Source organism: Lagenorhynchus albirostris, chromosome 2, assembly GCF_949774975.1.
Source record: "Lagenorhynchus albirostris chromosome 2, mLagAlb1.1, whole genome shotgun sequence".
Lineage (NCBI taxonomy): Eukaryota > Metazoa > Chordata > Mammalia > Artiodactyla > Delphinidae > Lagenorhynchus > Lagenorhynchus albirostris.
In genome coordinates, this window is record NC_083096.1 from 22,257,276 (window position 1) to 22,280,076 (window position 22,801).

At 43.2% G+C, this 22,801-nt stretch overlaps 1 protein-coding gene across 6 annotated transcripts in view; it reads right to left on the reverse strand.

The window, feature by feature from the left end:
- Positions 1-18,809, reverse strand: part of LBR (lamin B receptor) — a 42,394-nt gene extending 23,585 nt beyond the window's left edge. For 3 of the 6 annotated variants that reach the window (XM_060127739.1, XM_060127725.1, XM_060127721.1), the window contains exons 1-11: positions 18,685-18,742; positions 17,780-18,028; positions 13,606-13,783; positions 11,799-12,014; positions 9,754-9,837; positions 9,304-9,496; positions 7,770-7,966; positions 5,827-5,881; positions 2,951-3,142; positions 2,112-2,215; positions 1,080-1,205 (exon numbers count right to left, since the gene is read on the reverse strand). In XM_060127739.1, coding sequence (XP_059983722.1) covers positions 1,080-1,205; positions 2,112-2,215; positions 2,951-3,142; positions 5,827-5,881; positions 7,770-7,966; positions 9,304-9,496; positions 9,754-9,837; positions 11,799-12,014; positions 13,606-13,783; positions 17,780-17,967 — 1,533 coding nt within the window. In that variant the 5' untranslated portion in view covers positions 17,968-18,028; positions 18,685-18,742. Of the gene's footprint in view, positions 1-1,079; positions 1,206-2,111; positions 2,216-2,950; positions 3,143-5,826; positions 5,882-7,769; positions 7,967-9,303; positions 9,497-9,753; positions 9,838-11,798; positions 12,015-13,605; positions 13,784-15,489; positions 15,577-17,779; positions 18,029-18,684 lie in introns of those variants that run through there. The other 3 variants (XM_060127717.1, XM_060127730.1, XM_060127736.1) reach the window with 3 other exon arrangements.
- Positions 18,810-22,801: the final 3,992 nt, after the last annotated feature.

The following is a 22,801-nucleotide window of genomic DNA, read 5'->3' on the forward strand; positions in this document are numbered from 1 at the left end:
ATGCTCCCACAATCTCTGCAGCTTCTAAGGCTGGGCCCAGGTCTGTGTTCAGTGGCAGGAGCTCAACAAGAATCCAAATGTGGCTACCTGCACTCGAGGTCTGTTCACCTCAAAGAGGTCCTAATCTCCTCCCAAAGAAAAGGAAGGTTATCGACAAATCAATATCAAGCTTTCAAAGTCATTTTGACTGAATATGACCAAATAAGACAGCTTTAAAAAAACACCTTAAAGGAGATGGACCTTCTCTCAAAATATCAACAGACTGCCAAGAGAATTTATTTTGTAACATTATGACATAGGGCTGCCAATTTCGTTTTTCAAACTGAAAGAAAACTCAACTTGGAATTTGGAGGAGATGATGACAAAGATAACAGTAAATGATAAAACAGTTGTAAAATAGACCCAAGGAAGAAATTATTTTCAAGAGGAATATAGTTAGGTGAGACCGAGATTAGCAAACATTTACCAGTCTTCAAGTAGCGGAAAAAACTGATGATGTATCAACGTATGAGAAAAGCCAAGTGTTAGGAAATTAGCTTTATTTAAACTGTTTTCCTCAATGTATCATGATTTCTGGTTTTATATCCATCTAATCAGAGCTACTCTTTTATTCTGAAACACCAACAATAAAACATCTCCCCCTTTATCTAAGAACTATAAAGGGCAATCTGACAGTCCAAAGAACACTATCTTAACTCGATGATAATCTGTCCATCCATTTTCATCTGACAGAATCATTAAGAAATTAATGTTCATTAATTCATATAAATAAAGTTTTATTTATATGAATCGGTCACACCCACAAAGCCAAGATCCACAGATCTTAAATATTTAGCACCTGACAGAGCAGCTGACATACACGGAAGTATCACCAAAGTTCTCGACACCTACCCGCTGTCAGTGCTCACTGTGTGTCAGCTCAATGCGTCACATGGATCCACAACTCATTTAATCCTCACAAGCCTTGCAGGCAGGTTATATTCTCCTCACTTTGTGTGGAAGAAGCTGAGGCTCAGAGGGGTCAGGTCAATCACCCACACTCAACGCCATCTGACTCCAAAGCTCTTAAAATTAATTACCTCATTCCAGAGAGCATCCACCACATACAAGAGCTGGAAACTGTTGACCAAAATCATTGCTAAGGATGGAACAGTGCGATGCTGTAGCTTCATCTCAGCCAAAAGCATCACCAGGTTAATGACCACCTGAAATAAAAGGGGCAGGTATAGTTTCTACAGAGAGAAAGGTGGTAACTTCCCAGCTGAGAAAGCTGCAGACACCACCTTACCGAGAAGCCACCATCAGTGATAAGACATATCAACCTCAGGAGTCCCTTGATAAGATTTACTGAGATGGACACTTATTCTGTGGTGTTCTTGCCAAAGACGTATAACTCACTCCAATCATGAGAAAACACTGGACTAACCCAAACTGAAGGACACTCTTACAAAATAACTGACCAGTATCTTCAAAAGTGTCAAGGTCATGAGAGACAAGGAAAGACTAGCAACTGTTACAGACTAGAGGAGACTAAGGCCAAATAACAAATAAATGCACTGTCGGACCCTGAAGAGGATTCTGGAACAGGAAAAGGCCAACAGCATGAAACACTGGTGAAACTCAAATAAGGTCTAGGGATTTAATTAATACTACTGTAACAATGTTAATTTGTGGGGGGTTTTTCTTTTTAATTGCTGTTTTTTATAACTATACTATGGTTCTGCCAAATGTTAATTAACATTGGGGAGAGTGGTATGAAGGAACTCTTTATTTTTGCAACTCGAACAAGTATAAAATTAAGTCAAAATACATTTTTTTAAAGGGGAGGAAAATACATTTTTTCTTAATTCATACACTATTATTTTCCTACATAAACATAAACTGATATAATCAAAATAAAACAAACTCTTTTAATGTTTAATAACCTGTAACAGGGCATCTTATCCCTCTGGACTATATTTACAGCAAGAAAATATTTTAAGTAGACAGATTTATGCAATGCTGTGATTATTCCTAAAAACATACCACCCACAGCTTACTTTGTCTACAATCCTTTCCAAATGCAAGACTAATTTGTACTACTGAACTGAAATTAAAAAAAAAAGACATACCCATCCAATCAATCCGGGGCGCAATTCACAGAAGTATTTGAGATCAAAAGTACCGATCCGAGGATTTAACTCACGGCCAATGAAGAAATCATAGACAGCATTTCCTATGAAGGGAAAAGTCCTTATCCAAACAGTATTCCAAACCCAATTATGAGGCTTTAAAACTGCACTGCTGTCCACTCTCCAGGGTCACAATTCAATCACCTCCAGGAGCCTGGCAAACAGCCAGAGAGGAAAGGCATGGTGGTGAGAGCCAAGAGGGGCCGTGAGGACACAGGGGGCAGGGGATGCTGGCCCCATCTGGAAACATCCATGCTGCTATAGGCATGGGGCCTATGGGGCCAGATTCCTAGATTTTGGGGGAACCAGAGCTTTTTTAAATGTAGACTCACCATTTTAAAAATAAGCCACTTAATTTTTTTTAATGTTTAAGTACTTTAGGTTAGAATCAACCAATTTGTAATCTCTATTATTTGTTGGTTGTTTTTTTTTAAAAGGATGTTTACTATTTTGGACAAAAAATATTTGTCCTAAATTGTTATACTAATGTTACTAAAATGCTGTAAGTTGTTCAAATGTCTTACTGTCATCAAGTGACTAAAAAAGGAAGAAGAAACAAATAGGAAAACACAAGGGGAAAAAATCAGATTTTCTTCCTTTTATTTTTCTCTAAATTTTTTCACCTTTTCCTTTTTTTTCCTATTTCTCTTCATCTCTCATAAACTGAAGCGAGAATTCTATGAAAGCCTAGAAACAGATGCTGAGGGGCCAGTGGGGTGAGGGTGTGGAGAGGCATTTGTGGGAGGCGTTTGTGGGACCCACGTTCTAACACTGCTCACCAGAGCTGGCCGGCGACAGTTCATCCCGGGGCGCTTTCAAAGCCCTGGCATAGAGATAAACACTCAAGACCACAGAAAAAACGGTGGCCGCAAGTGCACACTGAAGGAAATGACTGTACACGTAATAAAGCTCTACATCCCAGAAGAGAGATGCTCCGACGAGTACAGATGTCAGGATAAAAGCGTAGAATCCTTAAAAAAGGGAGGGGAGGGGAAAAAATGAATGTTAACCCAGGGTTCACATTGGATTTACACCATTATAAAATAATACAACATTATTTTGTAAAATCTTAGTTTCATTATTTAAGCTACACACACACAAATACATGAACGAGCAGTGCCCCTGAGGTTAGCAGTCTTCAATACAGATGCTGTATCTCGCACACAATTTGTGAAATATTCTCATACTTCAGTTATTATTTTTCATTGTGAACAGTCATCTGCTTTTAATGAAGAGAGAGCTGAAAAGAAGTGCACAGAAATTCACTATTAAAAAGCTGAAAAGAACCTCAAAATTCACATAATCCAAACCCCTGAGGCCAAAGTCAAATGGCTAATTATTGACAGAGCTGGGCCAAACACACAGTTTAAAGCCTTTAGGGCAATGTTGGTGGTTATAAATTATAAACATTTTTACCCGAAATAACTTATCAATAAGGGTTTCAAAGGATCCTGGTCGTACTCTACCTTCCAAACAAAGACCTCAAGACCCTGCCCTCAAAGAAAAGGCCACAACCCAAATGTTCCCCAGGGCCAGGCAGGAGACTGAGGGGACCAGCCGAGTGGGGACGTCAGGGAGGGACTGCCAGGCCCACAGATGTTCATTCCAAAGTCAGAAGCACCCACGAGGCCCCGCAGGAGGAGCTCCTGTTCCGAGCTAGCCCTGCTATGGCTCAACAGACAGAAGCTGAGTGTACTGGCTGCTTCTTCTTTGGACCCAAGAAACAGTTTTCCTTTCAGGAGCTGAGTGCCTGCAAAAACTGTTCTCTGAGTAAGCAGTCAAATCACATTTGGATAAAAACAGTCTAACACAGAAAAGACGTAGGTGTTATTTCTGTAAGAATTCTAAAACCAAAGCTTTTGTAAAGTCAAATGGTCATCTCTAATTTATTATTTAAGTCCACATTTTCCACAGTGTCAGGTTTACTCCAAAGAGTAACTTTTAACTTTTTAAACTTTTTCTTTAACTTTGTAAAGCATTCATTTAATGCTCATAAAATTTACGAATATTAAAGAAAAAGAATGGTAGATGAAGCCGTTTCTTGCTCTCTAGCCTACGTGGATTAAATTATTCAAAATGTCTTAGGACTCTCCTTAGTTGATGATGGTAAAATCTCGTAATACTAGAACCAGAGTAACGAGGAAATTTTCAAAGGAAGGATCAAGCAACTAGTTCAGCCACTGCCTGCTTGCTCGACAGCTCCGAGCCCAGTACTACTGTTCTCAGCCTCTGAGTGAGCCACGCCCTCAAAGGGAAGCAAAAACAGAAAAGAAGAGCACTTGGACGAGAAGTAAGTGGGTACCTAGAGAGAAGCCCGCAAAACACGAACAGCGACAGACCTGATGGCCCAAAGGGAACACCCCACCCCTCCCCAGACTTGGCCTCACTGAGGCCGCAAGGCGCAGGAGAGAGGGTGTGTGGGAGATTCTAAACCTGGTTCCAGCAGCAAGGAATCTGGTAAAAGTAAACAAAGTATCTGACAGTAGCAGCAAGTCAGTGCTAAGCATCTACCAGGGGTCAGGCGCGGAGCTAGGTTCAACGCCTTACCCACTTGGCACAAGAGGCAGTCATCTAAAACACCTCTGGCTTCCCTTTTAGAGCCCAGTCGAGTGATTTCAGATACAGTGGATGCTAGATGAGTCACTGAAAAAAGTATCCACAGTTCGAAAGGTGAGAAGTGATAGGATTAAAACAGGCCAAGAACTAAAATTTACAGTATAATTCCCAAGAAAAGGAAAAGAGTCCACCCAATCTAGTTAAAATGGAAAATCATTTAAGGATAACTACACTATACACGTATTTCTTAAAAGCAGGTTAACTGTACTTTATCAAAGTCTTCACGTGCCAAAGGTGGACTGTTCCTCTTACTCAGCACACACTCCTACCCCAGGAGGTGCCCACGTCAGGAGGGACAATGCCCACCCACTTCTTGAGACGCTCATCGAGACTTCCACTCCATCCGCTCAGGGCTCCTACCAACAAGCGCCTCCTACAGGCCAGTCCCTATGCTGGTACCACAAAGGGTACCACAACGAACACAGCCAAGTCCCTGCCCACGAGCCACCTTCTAGTGGGGAGACCCCAGTGAAGAGACAAGTACACTGATGTCAGGAAGACCTGTCACAGAGGAAAATAAAGCAGGGTAAAGGAAAGAAAGGGATCGGAGGGCTCCTCTGAGCAGAGACACGTCAGGGATGAAGCAGCCGACACTTTGGGGGAAAGTTTTCCAGGCAAAAGCACTGAGAATGTAGCCTAGAGACGGCCCAGAGGCCGGTGGCTGGAGCAAAAGGGCAAGAGCTCCTGAGGGCGGGAGTGGCCAGGAAGCCCACACCAGTGCAGAACTTAGGCCATGGGGATGACTCAGGATGATAAGATACACAGTCAAAATTGCTTCAATGAGCGATAAATGCTATTAAGAAAATAAAACTGGAGAGTGGAAAACAGTGACTGAGTGGCTTGTTACTTAACATGGCATAATTCTGACGTATCGGCTGCAGGTGCGAGAAGTTCACTTGCATGCTCTTCTGACTACTGAGAGAAATTTACCATTTCCTCCTCTGGCATAATCAGCTTTGACAGTTTAAAGAGTACAGCACCCAAAAGTCTGAGCTATCGAGTCATCAATTTGAGTCTTGAAAAAAAAAAAAAAAATCACCATTTAATCTGTACTTGAGTCTTCTTCCATCAGTAAGAGGTGTTCCTTCTACAACCTTAAAAGAAAAGGTTTTTTTTTTTAATTTAAAATTTTAAAAGCACAACACTTTACCATGATACACATGTCTTGTAAAATCACCTAAATTTCAACATGCCCAAGAAGGAGGATCATCTTTTAGTAGGAAACTTTAGTAACAAGTCTCAAGAATCTTCATGGCACTCCCTTACGTAAAGTAATTCCACCTTCAGGAATTTATCTCAAATACAAATCTAGTAATGACTTCTCCGTGTACTGAGACTATTGCCACAGCCACTCTCCCCCAACGATCCCATGTCCCACCACAAGACTAGACGTGTTTTCAAAAACCTGTACATCTAGTCGATCTCTAGCTCAAAACTCTTCAATGACTCCCCACTGCTTACAAAGCAGAATACAACTCCACTATCTCACGTTGGTGTCATCCTTTCAATCGGGTTCAACCCCACTTACCCAATCCCAAGGCCCATGTGCTACTTGATGATACAGACTCATATACTTACTTGCTCTGCTATTTATATATATACGCTCACTTAGTTATTCAATCATTTCATGTGATTCTTTTATCTCCAATAAGAGACCGAGAGCATGTCCACTGGACCATTTCATCTCTTCATTTGGATCACCCACAGCATCCCCATAAAAAAGGTACTCAAGAAACATACTACTTGAACAGGATGAGTTAAGAGAAAAAGTCCACCTGCCCAATGGCAGCTACATTTTACTCCCCAAAATAACTATTCAGAAATAGTGCAATTCATTATAAATTGTAAAATACTAATATGGTATCACTTGTCTTGGGCCAAACTACTTTACCCTTTCATTAGCTATGAAAGGGAACCCAGGAGAAATGTAGTATCTGTCTGAGATTATAGGATTAGCAAAACCCCACAGGCTAATTTCAAATGATTCTTATCTATTAAAGGTATCTAACAACTACTGCGTTGGGTTTTAGTCTGTGGGGAAAAAATAGATATATAGCTATCTATATATATAGATACAAACATATATATATATTTTAACCATCAAAACTGCTTTTCTCAATAAATATTACCTAGTTTGAACTAGCTTTACCTGAGTTTATCTGAATTTGTGATTTTTTACTTGAGAGCCTTATCACAAAAATACCTGAAGGTTCACATCACAAGAATCCTCTCTAGAGCCAATGTTATGGTGAGGTTCCAAAGTATTTCAAGTCTGCAGCTCTATCCTCCTATCACTGGCATTTGCCACTCCTAATAAAACTGATCCTTTGGTTTACAGACAGTTGGCAAACTTGCAAAGCTCTAAGAACAAGATCTTTAAATGAATTATTTATTGATTAGGGAATCTCATGTTCTTTTAAATATATCCAAGTAGAGTATTCTAATGAAAGAAGAAAAAACTACACTTAGCAATGAGGACCAGTTTTAAAGACACTGCATGAGTCTGAAAAGAACATTCCATGGTCCAGACAACAAATTTCTGAAAGAGATGAAAATCAGAAACTCATCATATTTTAAAAAAAAAAAAAAGTAAAAGATACGGACTAAAGTCCATTGAGCTCAGTACCTTATCAACTGGTAATTTAAAATTCTGCATCTGAAAGGACATATAGCGAGAGGGAATTTTTTTTTCCCAGCTACCTCTACCATTAGTCAGGCTATTTTGAAAAATAGCTTATTCTTCTCTATTTGGTTTGGAAAGATACACAAGAATCCTCAGTCAGATTCTTTAAGTTTCGCTTAATAAGTATGTGTTACAGAATACAAGAGTAAACGCTTAACAAACTAAAACTAAGTAAGTCTGGGTAGTTATGACCAAGGACAGCTTTTAACCTTAAAACTACTATAAATGTCTTTATATAAACGTGGGAGCGAGGGGAAGAAAATCTCATAATACCATACGCCCCACCAACAAACGCTTACCTTCCCAATCGGCAGTAAGTAGAACAGAGCCTGAAGGAAAAACCAGAGGAGGTAGGCCCCAAATACCCTGGTTTCCCATAAATCGTACAAAGCTGGCAGAGGCGGCGGAAAATTCAGAAGACTGGGCTCTTCCTGTTTACACATCAACAGCAACAGGAAGAGGAAAGCAGGCAGGCCAAGCGTGATGAGAAAAACACCTGCAAATAAGCAGTGAACATTCAAGGCTCTAATTTCAATCCAGGTTATTTTATTTTACTTTTTTCAAAACTCACTTGAATTTCTAAGGTCGAAACTCAAGTCTGGCTAGCTGTTTGAAACCAATTTCTAATGCATCATTAGAAAGTCTTAACTCTACCTGTCACATCCTGTGGGAAAGCAACCACAGGCATGAAGGTAGTAAAACAGCAAATGCCCAGCACTGAAGAGCTAAATTCCACCTCGGAAACCAAGCTCTAAAACACTGAAAATCCAACCACTATGGGAGCAAACATGTTGAAACTCCAGCAAACTGAAGATTGGAACATTTAAAAACTTGAAGATTGGAACATCTAAAAACTATCGGTCTCATCTTTAAAGAACAAAAAACTTTATACCCCTAAGTTTCTAACAATTAAAATAGTATCACATTCACGTTACATGTGCGCAGACTTTTAAGCGATGCTGGACACCATCTTTAACAGATTCAGTTAGCCAAGAGTTATAAATACAAAATACAAAGCAGTTAAGCCATGCAGGATTTTGAACCATTTAACCAAGAAGTACTTCCTTTTACTAAGTCATAAGACCTCACCAGCTCCACCCACTTAATAACTCCAAGCCTCTGAATGCTTCAGATCTTTGACCCTCAAGAGCAACCTGTCTAACAGGTAGTGTAGACACCATGAACCCACTGGATGCATGCAGCTTATTCCCAGTGCTACTGCCAAGCCAGGCCCTGTCACTGAGATCTGATTATTAGCAGATTTCCCAGTCACGAATAGCTCACCGTCCTTCCTATATACAACAGTCATACCAACCTTCCTTTCATCACTTCTTTGCACTTCTTTGCTCAAAACCTATTAAAAGATTGCTAAAGGGCTTCCCTGGTGGCGCAGTGGTTGAGAGTCCGCCTGCCGATGCAGGGGACACGGGTTCGTGCCCCGGTCTGGGAAGATCCCACATGCCGCGGAGCGGCTGGGCCCGTGAGCCAGGGCCGCTGAGCCTGCGCATCCGGAGCCTGTGCTCCGCAACGGGAGAGGCCACAGCAGTGAGAGGCCCGCGTACCGGGAAAAAAAAAAAAAAAAAAAGATTGCCAGAAGTTTTAAATATAGCCACAGTGGCACCCTTTCTACTCCATGATAACCCTCAAAAATACTCCTACTCAGGCCTTTGCACCTGCTGTCCCTTCTGACTGGAAACTCTTCCCCAGGCTCCCACCTGGCTCACTACCTGGCCGCCTTCAGATTTCTTCAGAGAAAGCCCTTTCCTGCTCACTTTATCACAACCAGCGTTTGCCCACCCTGCCTGCCCTCCCTAGGCCGGTTCTGATGCCTACCAGGTACTCCTCCAAATTCTAAGTCCTTCTGCTGTGTGGCTGTCACTTCAAAGGTTCTCAACGACGTAGGTCCTTTTGTAACAATTTTTTCTTCCTTTGAATCTATTTCTTTTAATTTGACCTCTTCTCTTCGTGGATGAAGGCTATACTGTGTAAGTATATAACTACTCTCTTGTGACAAAGAGAATTTTTCCTATTTAAAAAATAAAAAGTATTAAATATCTGTAGTCAGTAAGTATCATTAATACTACCACATTAAGTAATTCAGCATCTTAGTACAGCCATATACACTAATAAGAATAAATTTGTTAAATTATACTCAGTCTTAATTTAAGAACAGAATCTTAGAAAAGATTCTAAGAAAAATTATGTTTTTCAATGTGCTTCTTTAGAGAAAGTCACTTTAACAAGGAAAAAAATTACCTGAGAGGAAAATGAACCCCTCTGTACCTGCGTGTTTTTGTGAGGTATGTCATTCCTCTCTATGTGCTCAGGCTCCCCGTTATATCTGTTGATGCTATTTCCAAATGGCTTCTAAATTGAAGAATATAAAACATTTTAACCATAAGAATGATAACTTAGTAAAAAGGTACATGATGGTAAAAGTTCAGTACTGTGAAACCAAGCAATAAAACCAACCAAAGATTTTCACAGCCGTAATGCTGAAGAATTTCAGCCCACTTTTTAAAAAAATGAAATGGAATAAAATTGATTAGAATTTCCTAATCTTCAAAAGATTGGCTCTTACAGTAGAGGTTTCCACATAAGATCTTCCATCTTTTAAACAAAATTAGACTAAATCTTATAATTTCACTGTTCGATAACAGATGCTCTAATAATATTCACTATGAGAGGTAGATACAGTAAAAATTGGTAAATCAGCTCAATAACTCGTTAAAAAAAAAGAGGAAAAGACATTCACGGCCCCCAAACAGCTTAATAACAGGAAATTAAGAAATAGTGGCTACTTATGGAGTATTACTAGTAACCTACAAACTGCCTACTTTCTGAATTTCATCTGCCTTATTTCTATTTAACCTTACATTTTCTCTCCCTAATGTCTCCTTTCTCAATTCAGTCTCTTTCCTTGAATGTCATTCTCTTCAAGCAGTGGAGGGAATTTCTTGCTGACTGTACAGAGGAAGGACTTTCGCTTACAAAACATTTTCCAGGCAATGTAGGGCTGAAATAGGTGACTTTGCTCCTTTAAAGTCACTGACAGATTAATTAAAAAGAAAAATATATCTTTTGGGAGGCCAGCTGTCGAAAGACGGCATTAATATAGTATCAAGTTCTAGCTCAAATCAAGGTCTAACTGAGCAGTGACAGCATTCAACATATACTAAGTTTACCAAAGTGCCAACGAGCCACTTAGCAGCAAACGGACCCACCTAAAAACTACACTCTCGGTTTTTCAAAGGTCCAACGTGTAATCCACAGCAACCACAAATGTAATCCTGTAACATAGCTACTCAGCTGACCCTGAACTGTACTGACTGCAAATTGACGGGGTATTCACACAGTGAGGCAAGGTACTGCAAAGATCACAATTAGGAGTCCAAAAGAATAAGGATGATGTGATGTCAAAGCTACATGCAGGGCTTCGCTGGTGGCGCAGTGGTTGAGGGTCCGCCTGCCGATGCAGGGGACACGGGTTCGTGCCCCGGTTCGGGAAGATCCCATGTGCGGCGGAGCGGCTGGGCCTGTGAGCCATGGCCGCTGAGCCTGCGCGTCCGGAGCCTGTGCTCCGCAACGGGAGAGGCCACAACAGTGAGAGGCCCGCGTACCAAAAAAAAAAAAGTGATGCAGGAAAATACAACACAGAAGGTTATGCCCAACATCTTAAAATTTAAAAATCTGACTACAAAACACTATGTAATAAATCCAGTGTTTTAAGGTTATCAAAAATCTGTACATTTTATCCAGAAAAGAGGTAACAGTAAGTGAACAGAATAAACAATGACCTTTCTTCAATTCTGTTTATTTATTATTTCAATTTGGTCTACTATCTAAAATGTTCATTGTGCAAGGTCCTCCAGGCTCTGCACACCCTACCTAATATTTCCAACCTTGAACTCTGAAAGTAAATTCCATTAAAAGTATCATCTCCGAATAGGGAAAGCAATCAAGTACAATGATACTAAGACAGCAAGAATATGTTTTTATAAGATACAGTTATGTCTCATTATTTTCTACATGAACTTTTATTCACTATAAAAACTATTCAGTTCAGTCTACAATCTACATCTATTTCAAATTTAAACACTGCTTTTTTTAGAAAAAAAACCACAATATTAAATTGCACTCATAACTTAAAAATGTTCTTTTTCATGGTATTTAAAAGCATTATACCTTCTATTCTTCCAAACATTCATTTTTTCATGTAATCTTTAATATTATTAACTGCAAATCACTTGAGTACACATAAAGGGGAAGACATGATTTGGGCAGATTAAACACTGTGGTAAGGTTGGAGATCTCCCAAACACACGTACCAATACCAGTGGAGTCAGTTTAACTTCCAATATTTCCTTCCTTGCTTCCTTCTTTGCTTCCTTAATGTCAGCCTGGTGCGAAGCTGAGACGGATGGGCGGGAACCTTTTGGGGGCCGGCCAGGGGATCGGGAGCGCGACCTGGAGCGGCTCCCTCTGCGTCTGGAGGGAGAACTGGAAGTTGAGCCACTTTTCCTTTGCCTGAAGGAGGTTAAAGGCTAGAGGGAGGAGAAAAGGCAGAGCTTCACCATAAGTCATAACACACGCAGACCCACACTGCCAGAGGGCAGCAACGGCAATGACTGCACCAGTGACTCTAAAACCACCCTGGGAACTCATGGGATCTGAGCATCCATCAGATGAGGCCAATAACAGCTTCAGCTATAATGACCCGTCTCTCCTGAGACCAAAGCAGCCTTTCCACCCCTAACTCTTCTTTGAAGGTATTGCGAGGAAATGAGTGTTCTAAACCAAGCAGCTGTACATTTTCCTAATAACATATATAAGAGATACAAATAACATTGATTAAAACTGAGATGATAGGACAAAAAAAAAATTAGCACACAAACAATAACAAGAAAATTCATCTCAGTTTCACTCTGAATAAAACACGATCAGATCTTGAAAACGAGTCCAAGACTGGGTTACACAGCAATGTTTTACCCTGCCCTCACCTACTCCGAATATTTCCAGGAACCTAGACCTGAGGAAGGCAAACTAACCCCCAGCCCAAATCCCTCCCACCCAGTATGGGTGGCACAGGAGCGAAGAATGGCTTTACAGTTCTCAAATGACTGCAAACAAAATCAAAAGAAGAATGAAACTTGGTGGCATGTGAGAATCATCTGAACTTCAATGTCCATGAATAAAATTGCATTGGGACACAGCCATGTCCACAGTTGCTCCTGCAGTGCACGAACTATATGTACAAGTCCTTTTACTCAAAAATGTTGCCAACCCCTGGTCTAGAGCACTCAGACTGTGATCCACAGGCTGCGGGCTCAAGAACTGTTTGTTACTGATCTGCAGCAAGGAATGAAACTGAGAAGAGATGGGCAGCAATTTTTATAGCATTTTGACAAAGCAATTTTATGTCTATTGAATCTGACAGTGAAAAGTTAGGGTTTTATTTTGTACCTTTTTTTTTTCCCATTTGCCTAGTAATTACGGTATGTTACGTAAATACTTCTATACCATGGACCAGACATTTGCAAGCTCAGGTCCTCACCAGATAGGTTGAGAAGCCTTGGACTCAAATCTAATTAATGTCACTCTCCTGATTAAATCCTCGGTGTCTGGGATGAAGCCCAAACCCCTCCAGTTCTGGCTCCTTCTTTCCCCTCCTCCGGCCCTCGCCCACCACACCCTTTCAGCATTGGTCGTCTGTGACTCCCGACCCAAGCCTTTGGCATGCTGTCTGCTGTGGAAGTCCCCCCACCCCATCACCTGAGTTTTCCCTATCTGTCCTCAGCACTCAGCTCTGAAAGCCTTCCCCAAAACCCAGTGCCCTTCCCTACCCTTGATGTGCTCCAACGCCACGCATGACAAACTGTCACAGAATGACAGAGTGCATTAAACTAGGGAGAGGACGATGTAAGTGTCTGACTTCAGCAGACTGACAGCTTCTTAGCAACAGGGCACTGTGCCTCATTCATACATTCCCAAAGCCAAAAAACAGGATCTGACCTAAAGCAGGAGAGTGACCCTACGCCTGCAGAGAGCCAGACCTGACTGCTCTAAAGCTTAAAAACCACACCTACAGTGATTTCCCAACTATTATAAACATGCTCTGTAAACCAGAGTGCTTACCTTGATATCACTCTCTTTCAATTCAAGTTCAGTTCCATCTTTGTATCTTACGTTGTAAAGCTGGGAGTTGCTGTCATGGCTCAGAATTTCTACTTCATAATAAAGTGAACTCCCGGGCCATCGACCTCTTACCACCTCACCATCGGCAAATTTCCTACTTGGCATTTTGAAAATCAGTCTGAATAGTTTAAAAAAAAAAAATAGAGTCAGCGCATACACACTTACATTTGTCTTTTTTCATAGATTAAACGCTAAAGTACAACTTTCCAAAATGTTTAACTGGTCAAGACTTTCAGGCTACAAAAGCCTCTAGAGGAGAGGGTGAACAACTCCTATTTTAAAGGTGAGAAAACTGAAGCTTAAAGATGTTAACTGTTTTGTTCAAGGGCATAGAAAGAGATGGCATGAAGAGGCAGAGTCAGGACATAGAGGTTGTTCCTTCTGCTACACCATAACTCACTGGGAATCACTTTATACAGCCACTGTACACGGAAGTGGCACTAAGGATTAAATATGACAAAACATAAAGGCCCCAAATGATTTGCACCATGCAATACGCTACCCACCTACAGTAACTATACTTCTTTAATTAATAAGGCACAATCTCACAAAGGACACACATTTTCTGATTGATAACTCTGCATATACAGTAGTCCCCTCCTTATCCAAGAGGGATATATCCTAAGACCCCCAGGCATCCCTAGTGGATGCCTGAAACCACAGATAGTACAGAGCCCCATACATACCGTGTTTTTTCCTATACATACACACCTATGATAAAGTTTAATTTATAAATTAGGCACCGTAAGAGGTTAACAACAATAACTAATAATAAAACAATTATAACAATATACTTTAATAAAAGTTATATGAAGGTGGTCGGTCTCTCTCTCAAAATACCTTAAAGGCACAAATTTAATGCCTTTTCCATCTTAACTAAGCACTTAACCCCACACTGTGGCCGTAACTTGCAGTTTGAGGTACAACAGCGAAACTAGCAGGAATTTCTGTTTCCTTCTTCACAATTTCACAGACAGAAGATTCGTTCTTACCATAGGTCTCAGCAACCTCAGCATAGGATTTTTTTTCTTTCCCTATTAAGCCAAGAATTGTCACCTTTTCGCTTAAAGGAAGCACTTTACAGCTTCTCTTTGGCGTATCTGAATTGCCAGCGTCACTACTCTTGTGCTTTGAGGCCATTATTAAGTAAAATAAGGGTCACTTGAACACAAGCAGTGTGATACCTCGACAGATTACCGAGATGGCTACTAAGTGACTAATGGGCAAGATGCGCTGGACAAAGGGACGATTCACATCCCAGGCTGGATGGAGAGGGACAGCCCAAGATTTCATCCCGCTACTCAGAGTGGCACATAATTTAAAACTTATGAACTATTTATTTCTGGAATTCTCCATTTAATATTATTGGACCGCAGGTGACCACCTCAGAAAGTGAAACTGCAGATAAGGGGGGATGACTGTAGTCTTACAAAAGCTTTAAAGATGTATTATCTAATTTTTAACAAACTACCTTTACTAAAAACAGTAAACGAGGCAACAGATGGGGAAAATCAAGGCTGTGTACTTAGCATTACTATAACCTACCAACAGGGAGAACAATATAACTCCAAATCTAAAATGAATAGCAAATTTGGGGTTTTCACCAAGCTTTCAAGTCTTACAGCTGAAGTCTCAAATGCCTACCAAGTAACTGCCAACCACATACCTGGGCCAGCATCCTAGCTCTTTTTTCAAAAGCCTACAGCAGACATCAACCCCCAGTTATAACCCTCTTCTCCACTGAACCAAAACGTGGCCCATGAAGCCTGGTATGAAAACAACACTCTAAGAAGCCACAAGCAACCTGCAGCAATTGTCACTTACATGAGGCCTGTTTTTCAAACATCAACTGACTGCTGGGTGCTTCAAGCTCTTAGGTAGTAATGTTTCTCCCTCCTCGGACCAGCAGATTCACCTTTCCACAGGACAAAACCAGCGCCTGCCGACTGCTCCAACACCAACTGAACTAGCTGGGCCTCGTCTAAGAAGGAGACAGGAGGACCCAAAAATCTCTCCTTACAGTCACCCTCATTCCACCAACTAAGTAATTCCCGAAACATCCTCTGGGCATATAAAGATACAATCCTCACCCGGCTCCTGTCAACAAAAACAACACTTGAGAACTTCTGAAGACTCTCCAGAGTTAAGAAAGGAGAAAGATTACCACACCCCTCCTGAGAAAAAGTCTTTCCCAAGCACCACATTTCTTCACTGTTAATCGCCTGAGGAAAAAACTTCACAAGCTTCACTTGCTTAGATAGATAGGAGCTAGGTCAGTAGATGAAAGAAAACACAGAGACTTAGGTGGTGATTAGAGGATGTCAGTCCATTTACACATTAGGTACAAGAGATGGCTTTCTTCCCAAACCTACCTGAGAGAGCATCACTGTGGTAATGAGAAGGTTTGGGCTTGGGGGGGGGGGGTGGTCGGGGCACGGGGAGGACCCCAGACACTCTGGGAATGAAGTCACACCTGGCTGAGGAGTCACGTGAGGGGCACTTGGGAAGCAGAGGGCGGTAGACACCTTGGGACCCGGACGAGGGGCACAAAAAAGGAAGGTGACAACAGCAAGTTTTGCCTATTTCAACATTTAGCTCTGAGCCTCCAAACACTAAGAAAGAGGAAGGAAATGTGCCCTCCTCTCGTGCCCCCTCCTTCTCCTCGGACCCCCTAAAATCAAACCACTGCTATTAGTACTAGTTCTCTGACATTGGTCAACCAGGGCGGGCAGAAGGCAATTACATCTTTCTACGTGAAGATGCCATCCGAGTTTCAAACAACTCTTTGTAAACTTTTGAAACACAGGCCCTCAGGACTTGGGAGCCACCTGGATTTTTTAAAAGGCCCTTGAGCAGATTCTGTCCTTTTTGGAAAATTCATTTATTGACATCTTTCCGTTGTACCTATTTTACACCACACACACAGTATCTGTGCAATACCGGACACAGGTCAATGCCAAAGAGGTTTTTCTGCTATCAATTAAATATTTGGGGTTAAACAAATTAAGATAGCTGGTGGATATCTGTTAGGTCTCTAAACATTTTTAAAAAAAGAGTTAGGAATTAGGACTCGATAACGATCTTTCATATAATGGCTGAAAAAAAAGAAAAAATAGGAACAAACCAGCACGCTCCTTCGGAGACCACTATCTCACACACAAATGTTCCAAAAGGCGAAACTACCAACATTATGTGCACCTCCACTTCGCACAAGATCCACACACAAGTGTCACACAGTGCATCACATCCTAATTCTGCAGGAGTGAATTAGCCAGGTAGGACAGAAAAGCCCCAGGACATTTGCGCACATCGCTATGCTCACCTGATGGAGTCAAAACACACAGGGATCAGCCTCCCTCAGAAGGGAGGTTTTAGCCAAGTAGGTTGGCAAAGAAAGATTTTGTTTACTGAGCACAATGTCTCCATTCCCCATTAGCAGTGGAAACATGGGGACCCTCAGGCTTTTCTCTATTAAGCTACAACATGCTTGCTAACCTCAGTGGCAATTGGCACTGGAATCCCCACACGTATCAGCTCCAATATGTTACTGTTTATCAGCACAACTGAATGTGCTATTCTCTGCTGATCGCAGTGTTACAGAGGCCTTTGGTCATCTTTCCTCACTTTCCCAAGTTAGTCTAAACGTGGCAGAGAAAGGGAAGCTCAAATGAAGTTTGACAGCTTCCCTCTTCAACACCTGGGCCCAAGGCTGGCCTGGCAGGCAAAACCCAAACGGGAACCCCTGGCCTATCTCCTGCCCCTGTCGCAGAAAGCAGAAGAAACGCCACCTTCTTGGCTGTAGGGGCGGCACGGCCTGACTTCTCCCCTAAGCAATATAAAGAACTGAAGGTAACAATAATTCTCCTCCTACTCACTCTCTTCCCTCCTCCCTAGACAGCTCTCAGAAACTAAACTTAAACTGGACTTGGTGCCCAGTCTAAATTAGCGCGCGCGCGCGCACACGCACACACGCGCGCGCGCACACACACACACACACACACACACACACACACACCCCGTTTCCTCCACGGCAGTTGCTACAAAGTGTAATTACAGATTTGCACGTATTTATTTGCAAGGTCCCTGAGGGCTGGGACCAGGAGCGTGTATCTACCTGGGCTCCGGCCGGGTGCATGCCCGCCACAGCCCGTGAGCAAGCTCGCTCGCTCCAGGCTGAACCCTTGCACTGTCCACGCGCTGTCCAATGTATCTACTGGGTCGTTCTGAATATCCACAGCCTGACTCCCGACCAGACCGTGCAATCATTTTGATGGAACCGCCTGGAACCAGGCCCTCTGCCATCAAGCGCTAAGTGTCCCTTGCGAGTGTCGGAAGGTGTCATTACGAAGAATTTTTTTAAAGCCTTTAAAAAGATGAAAAAGTAGGATCGAGCTTTAGCTGGAGTACGCAAACCTGCCTAAGTACCCGTTTCTTGAGTGTGAGGAAACACCGGGCGAGGGAATGCAACGCGCGCAGCCAGCACTGGAGAATAGCCGAACAGAGACCGCCACGACCCTCAAGGCCAGTGACAACCAGCGAGAATTAAAGGCAACTTTGCAACCTCACTTCCCCGTCCGCCAGGCTGCCGCGCCTTTTCCGCCTCCCCGAGAGCAGGGCCCACCAAGCCACCCGCTAATCTGTCAAAAAGGCGCTCGGAGCCGGCTTGGGAGGGCTGGTGCTGCAGGGCGGGGACAAAGGGACCGGGGTGGGTCACCCACCCACTCATCCTCCCCAGCCAACATCATTTTACACCGACGCGGCGCGTCCAAAATGGAGGGAAACGTCTGCAATTTAAAACCGCAGCTCCATTTCCGCAGCTGGCCGGGCCGGACGCACCTTCAGCCTCGCCAGCAGCGGCCCGGACCGACTCGGAGAAGGGGAGGGCGAGGCCGCGGCACCAGGCCCGGCGCCCAGGAACCCCGGTCCACCCGCCGCGCCCGCCCCGCCCGCCCTGCGGGCCTCCCCGCGGCCCCTCGGAGACTGCGCCGTGGGGAGCGGGGCGTGGGTACGGGCGCTCACCTGCTCCGGACTCCGGCGGGAACACGAACAGCTCCGGGAGAGTTGCTGAGCAGCTACCCGGCGGCGGTTCCGCGCGCGCGACACTGCCGGCTCTCGCGCTCTCGCGCCCCGCGGTCCCGCAGCCCGGGCGCGCGCCCCCCCGGCCCCGCCCTCTCCTCGTCCCGCCCCCCAGTTGGCCTCCCAGGGCTCCCATTGGTCCCTCGGCCTTTTGAATAGTGCCCGGCGCTGTCGATTGGTTTTGAGACATGGCGCGTCCGCCCGCCCCGCCCCACTCCGCGTCAAGGCCCGCGATGGGGGAAGAGGATCCTCGCGGGTCTAGCTGTGGTGAGGCCCAGAAGGCATATTTGAGCGGGCCTTATCTCAGCCGCCCAGGCACTTTTCTAGCCCGCTGACCGCGCGCATTCCCCGCCCTTTCCCTCCCGGCATTCGCCACAGTTGTCTTGCGATGCACAGTAGGGAAATTGGTGTGTGAAGTGGCTTGGCGAGAGATATAAAAGGGCTATAAAGTAAATTTGCGTAGTGATAACTAAAGATCAATTGACCGAGACCGAAAGTACTTCTTGCTAAAACACTATTACTGCTCTCCTTACCGTGTTTAAAAAAACCCAAAAAAACCAGAAGACTCCAGGCCAAGCAGTGGCTACGAAGGCAATCTGGGGCTCCTTTGTCTTGGCGATAGCTGCACGTCGGTAGAAACTGACCTGGACCGCAGCTTGGGGGCAGTGGGGCCAGTGGGTGGGAGGGGGTTGGTAAAGAATGTCCAAGGATTCCCTACAGCTCGCAGCGTTCCTAGGCCGACCGCTGTGAGGAGGGGGATTAACATTAAGTGGAGGTCCTGCAGAGATATGGTAGAAGATATTCAACAACGTGCGGCGTGGAAGAGAAAATTCTGTGCCGTACACAGTGAGATGCCACTTGACGTGCGTCCCACAAGTCTGGTTTTACTTGGCCTCCAAAATGCTGAATCATTACATTGTTAACTCCGAATCTGTTATGGATCCTAAACCTTTTTTTTCTCTCCAAGTTATCATTATTGGTTAGTTTGTTTCCTTCCTTTGAGGTCAAGAGTTTAAAGCAATCCATTGAGGTTCCCCATTTTGCAGTGTGGTTTTAATCAAAGTATTTCTTAACCCAACTACTAGGTTAACCTAACTTACTAGGTAAATTTAAGTGAATTTCTATTTTGGAAGCACTATCCATTAAATTATAATAAGTAGGCTTTACCATTTATAGCCCAGCTTCAGGTGCAAGAGCTCTCATTTTCTCACACTTAATAACTACAAAACACCCAGGTTTACTACTACAAAAATAAGAAAAAAAAAAAAAAAATATATATATATATTGAGCTTTCTCTGTCATTCACATCCAGTGTGAATGAATTCATCCGAGCCTTTCCCGAGAACAAATTCTGACATCAAATTTTCATTGTCATCAAATTTGCTCTGGGTGGAAATCTGAGCTATAGGAATGCACACTGCACTTCAAAGTCAGAAAACCTTTGTGATTTTTGGCAAAGCCCTCAGCCTCAGTTGTCTTAGCCCTTAAGGTGAGATAGTATTAGCGCTACCTCATTTTTTGCAGCAAATGACACAGAAATGAAAACACTGTAGCGGGTATGGGGGGATCTAAGATAGTAACTATTCCTAATAGCCATGAAGTGCTTCATTATTCCTTTTTCCTATCTTCTACACAGAACCTAGATTTCACTGGATTTCCCTTGAGGTACACATTTCCTGGATTTTTCCACTTATGAAATAAAAGAAGATTCATTAAAAAACACACACTTCGTTTTAAAGGTCAGGTTTATAAAGTCTCATCGTAACAAAATGAAATTAAAAGATCGTAAATCACTAGTTAGCTTAGTTAACATTCTACCTTATAAATTTTTAAAGACATTCTTAAAACAGAACTGCTTTTGACATCAGAGAAACTAAAGAATAATTATTGTTTATTTCTAGTTAGTGGATTGGAGCATATTTCAAAAAATCAGATGAATATCTAGGCTACTTTCTCAGTAAAGGAACTGTTGGTATTTTCCTCTTCTTTTTCTTTTTTTAGAGACTACCAAAAATTATGTAGATTTGGGAGTGGAGAATTTCCCAGTTTAGTTCTCAGAGAGATGCTTGTCAACCACAATTAGCCAACTGTGAATTTTCAAAATATATAAAAAGTCACTTGAAGAGCTGTGTCTTGGCATTGGTGTTAAAGTGGCCATCAGTGGCACGGTCCCCTTCGGCATTTACAAGGAAAGGGAGTAATGGAGAAGCAAAGCCCATCAGCGCTGCCACTAAAACAGCCAAAAGGGCTTCCCTGGTGGCGCAGTGGTTGAGGGTCCGCCTGCCGATGCAGGGGACGCGGGTTCGTGCCCCGGTCCGGGAAGATCCCACATGCCGCGAAGCGGCTGGGCCCATGAGCCATGGCTGCTGAGCCTGCGCGACCGGAGCCTGTGCTCCGCAACGGGAGAGGCCACAACAGTGAGAGGCCCGCGTATCGCAAAAGGAAAAAAAAAAAAAAAAAACAGCCGAAAACCACACATGGGGCCAGGAAACCAACCTTACATATGAAATACAAGAACTTCAGTGTGTTGTCTTCTGTTGTGCCCATTATTTGGCTCTGTTTCCCAGAGGATCTGGACTATCATATGTGTCAATAAAATTTTAATGCATTTGTTTTTTTTTATCTAAGTATCTAAATCCTTTGAATCCTCCTGTAGTGCTTTCTTAAATATAAGACTGCTGTACCTTCAGTCTTTTCGTCTATACTATTCTAAGTGAAAAATCTAACCCGCTCACCGGATTTAATCTTAAAACTTAAAGATCCTTTGTTCAGAAAGTAATTATTATTGAAACATTTTGTTTTTAACATTTGCTGATGAATAACTTTTTTAATAACTATTTTTTAATTAGTGTAAAATTTGTTTCGATGTGTTGGGAGTCCCGAATTATTTTTCTGCAGCAAAAAATTCATACTTCATAGCATGACATACAGGAAAGCGCTTCAGAAACTCTTGCCCTCATAGATCTTTGCCGGGCTGAGCCCCTTCTGCTCCTTTTTATGCCTATCTTACCTTTCCCACTCACTTCACCCTCCATTTCTACAAAATTTCTAATGGAGCCACAGACATGTTGCTTGAATGCCTTCTCCCTTCTTCTGAGAATCTCAGCAAAGCTTCCCCTCTCTCTCTGTCTGCATGGAACTTTCCACATACACCTGACGTTATGGGCATCCTGGTAGGCAGGAACCGTATTTTATTCCTCTTTGCATCTCTCCCCATTAAAGAAATGAATGATTAATTAATTATGAAACTGTGTCATCTATGCTCCTCTAAAAGCCGGACTAAGTAAATTCTCTCCCTCTTGGTCTAGTTACTAAGCTTCTACGAGGCTGCATTAAGGCAAGAAGCAATGGAACTTTCGCTGGCACTAACTGTTCCCACTAACTAGGGTAGATGAAGAAGCTTTCTGCCTTGGGAGCACAGCTTGACTGCCCTCCCCTCTGTGCCTCCCTTGCCCCCTGCCACTGGTCCTGCTTCCTCGCCATCGCCATCCACTATGCTGGCTGCTCTCTCCTCTGCCTTGGTCTTTTTGGTTGTTTGTTTGTTTGTTTGGGGTTTTCTTGGCCGCACTGTATGGTATGTGGGACCTTAGTTCCCTGACCAGGGATCGAACCCGTGCTCCCTGCATTGGAAGCGCAGAGTCTTAGCCACTGGACCACCAGGGAATTCCCCTCTGCCTTGGTCTTGATCTCTGCGCCCTCATCTCTTTTAATCCAGATTATGTTTCAATTAAGAACCTACTGTATGTTTCATGTGGGGCTGCACAACACAGGTGCATGGTTTGTGTTGGCACAGTTGCTAACCTGTGAGTCCCTGAGGGTGGCCTTCCACCCCTGCCTCCTACCCAGAGTCTGTCTGGGGCAGACTGGGGGCTCGAGCGTAGAACAGAGCGTACTCGTTTATGTAATATGTAATTGCCATGTTGATTCACTTCTAGCCAAAGCTAAGCCTTAGCCATCAGTGATACTGTTTGACACTTACACTTCTCTTCAGTGATTGCTCCAACCCTCTCACTAAAACTGCTCTGTGCCCTCTAGGAAAAGTTGGGGAGCGCCTGCAGTT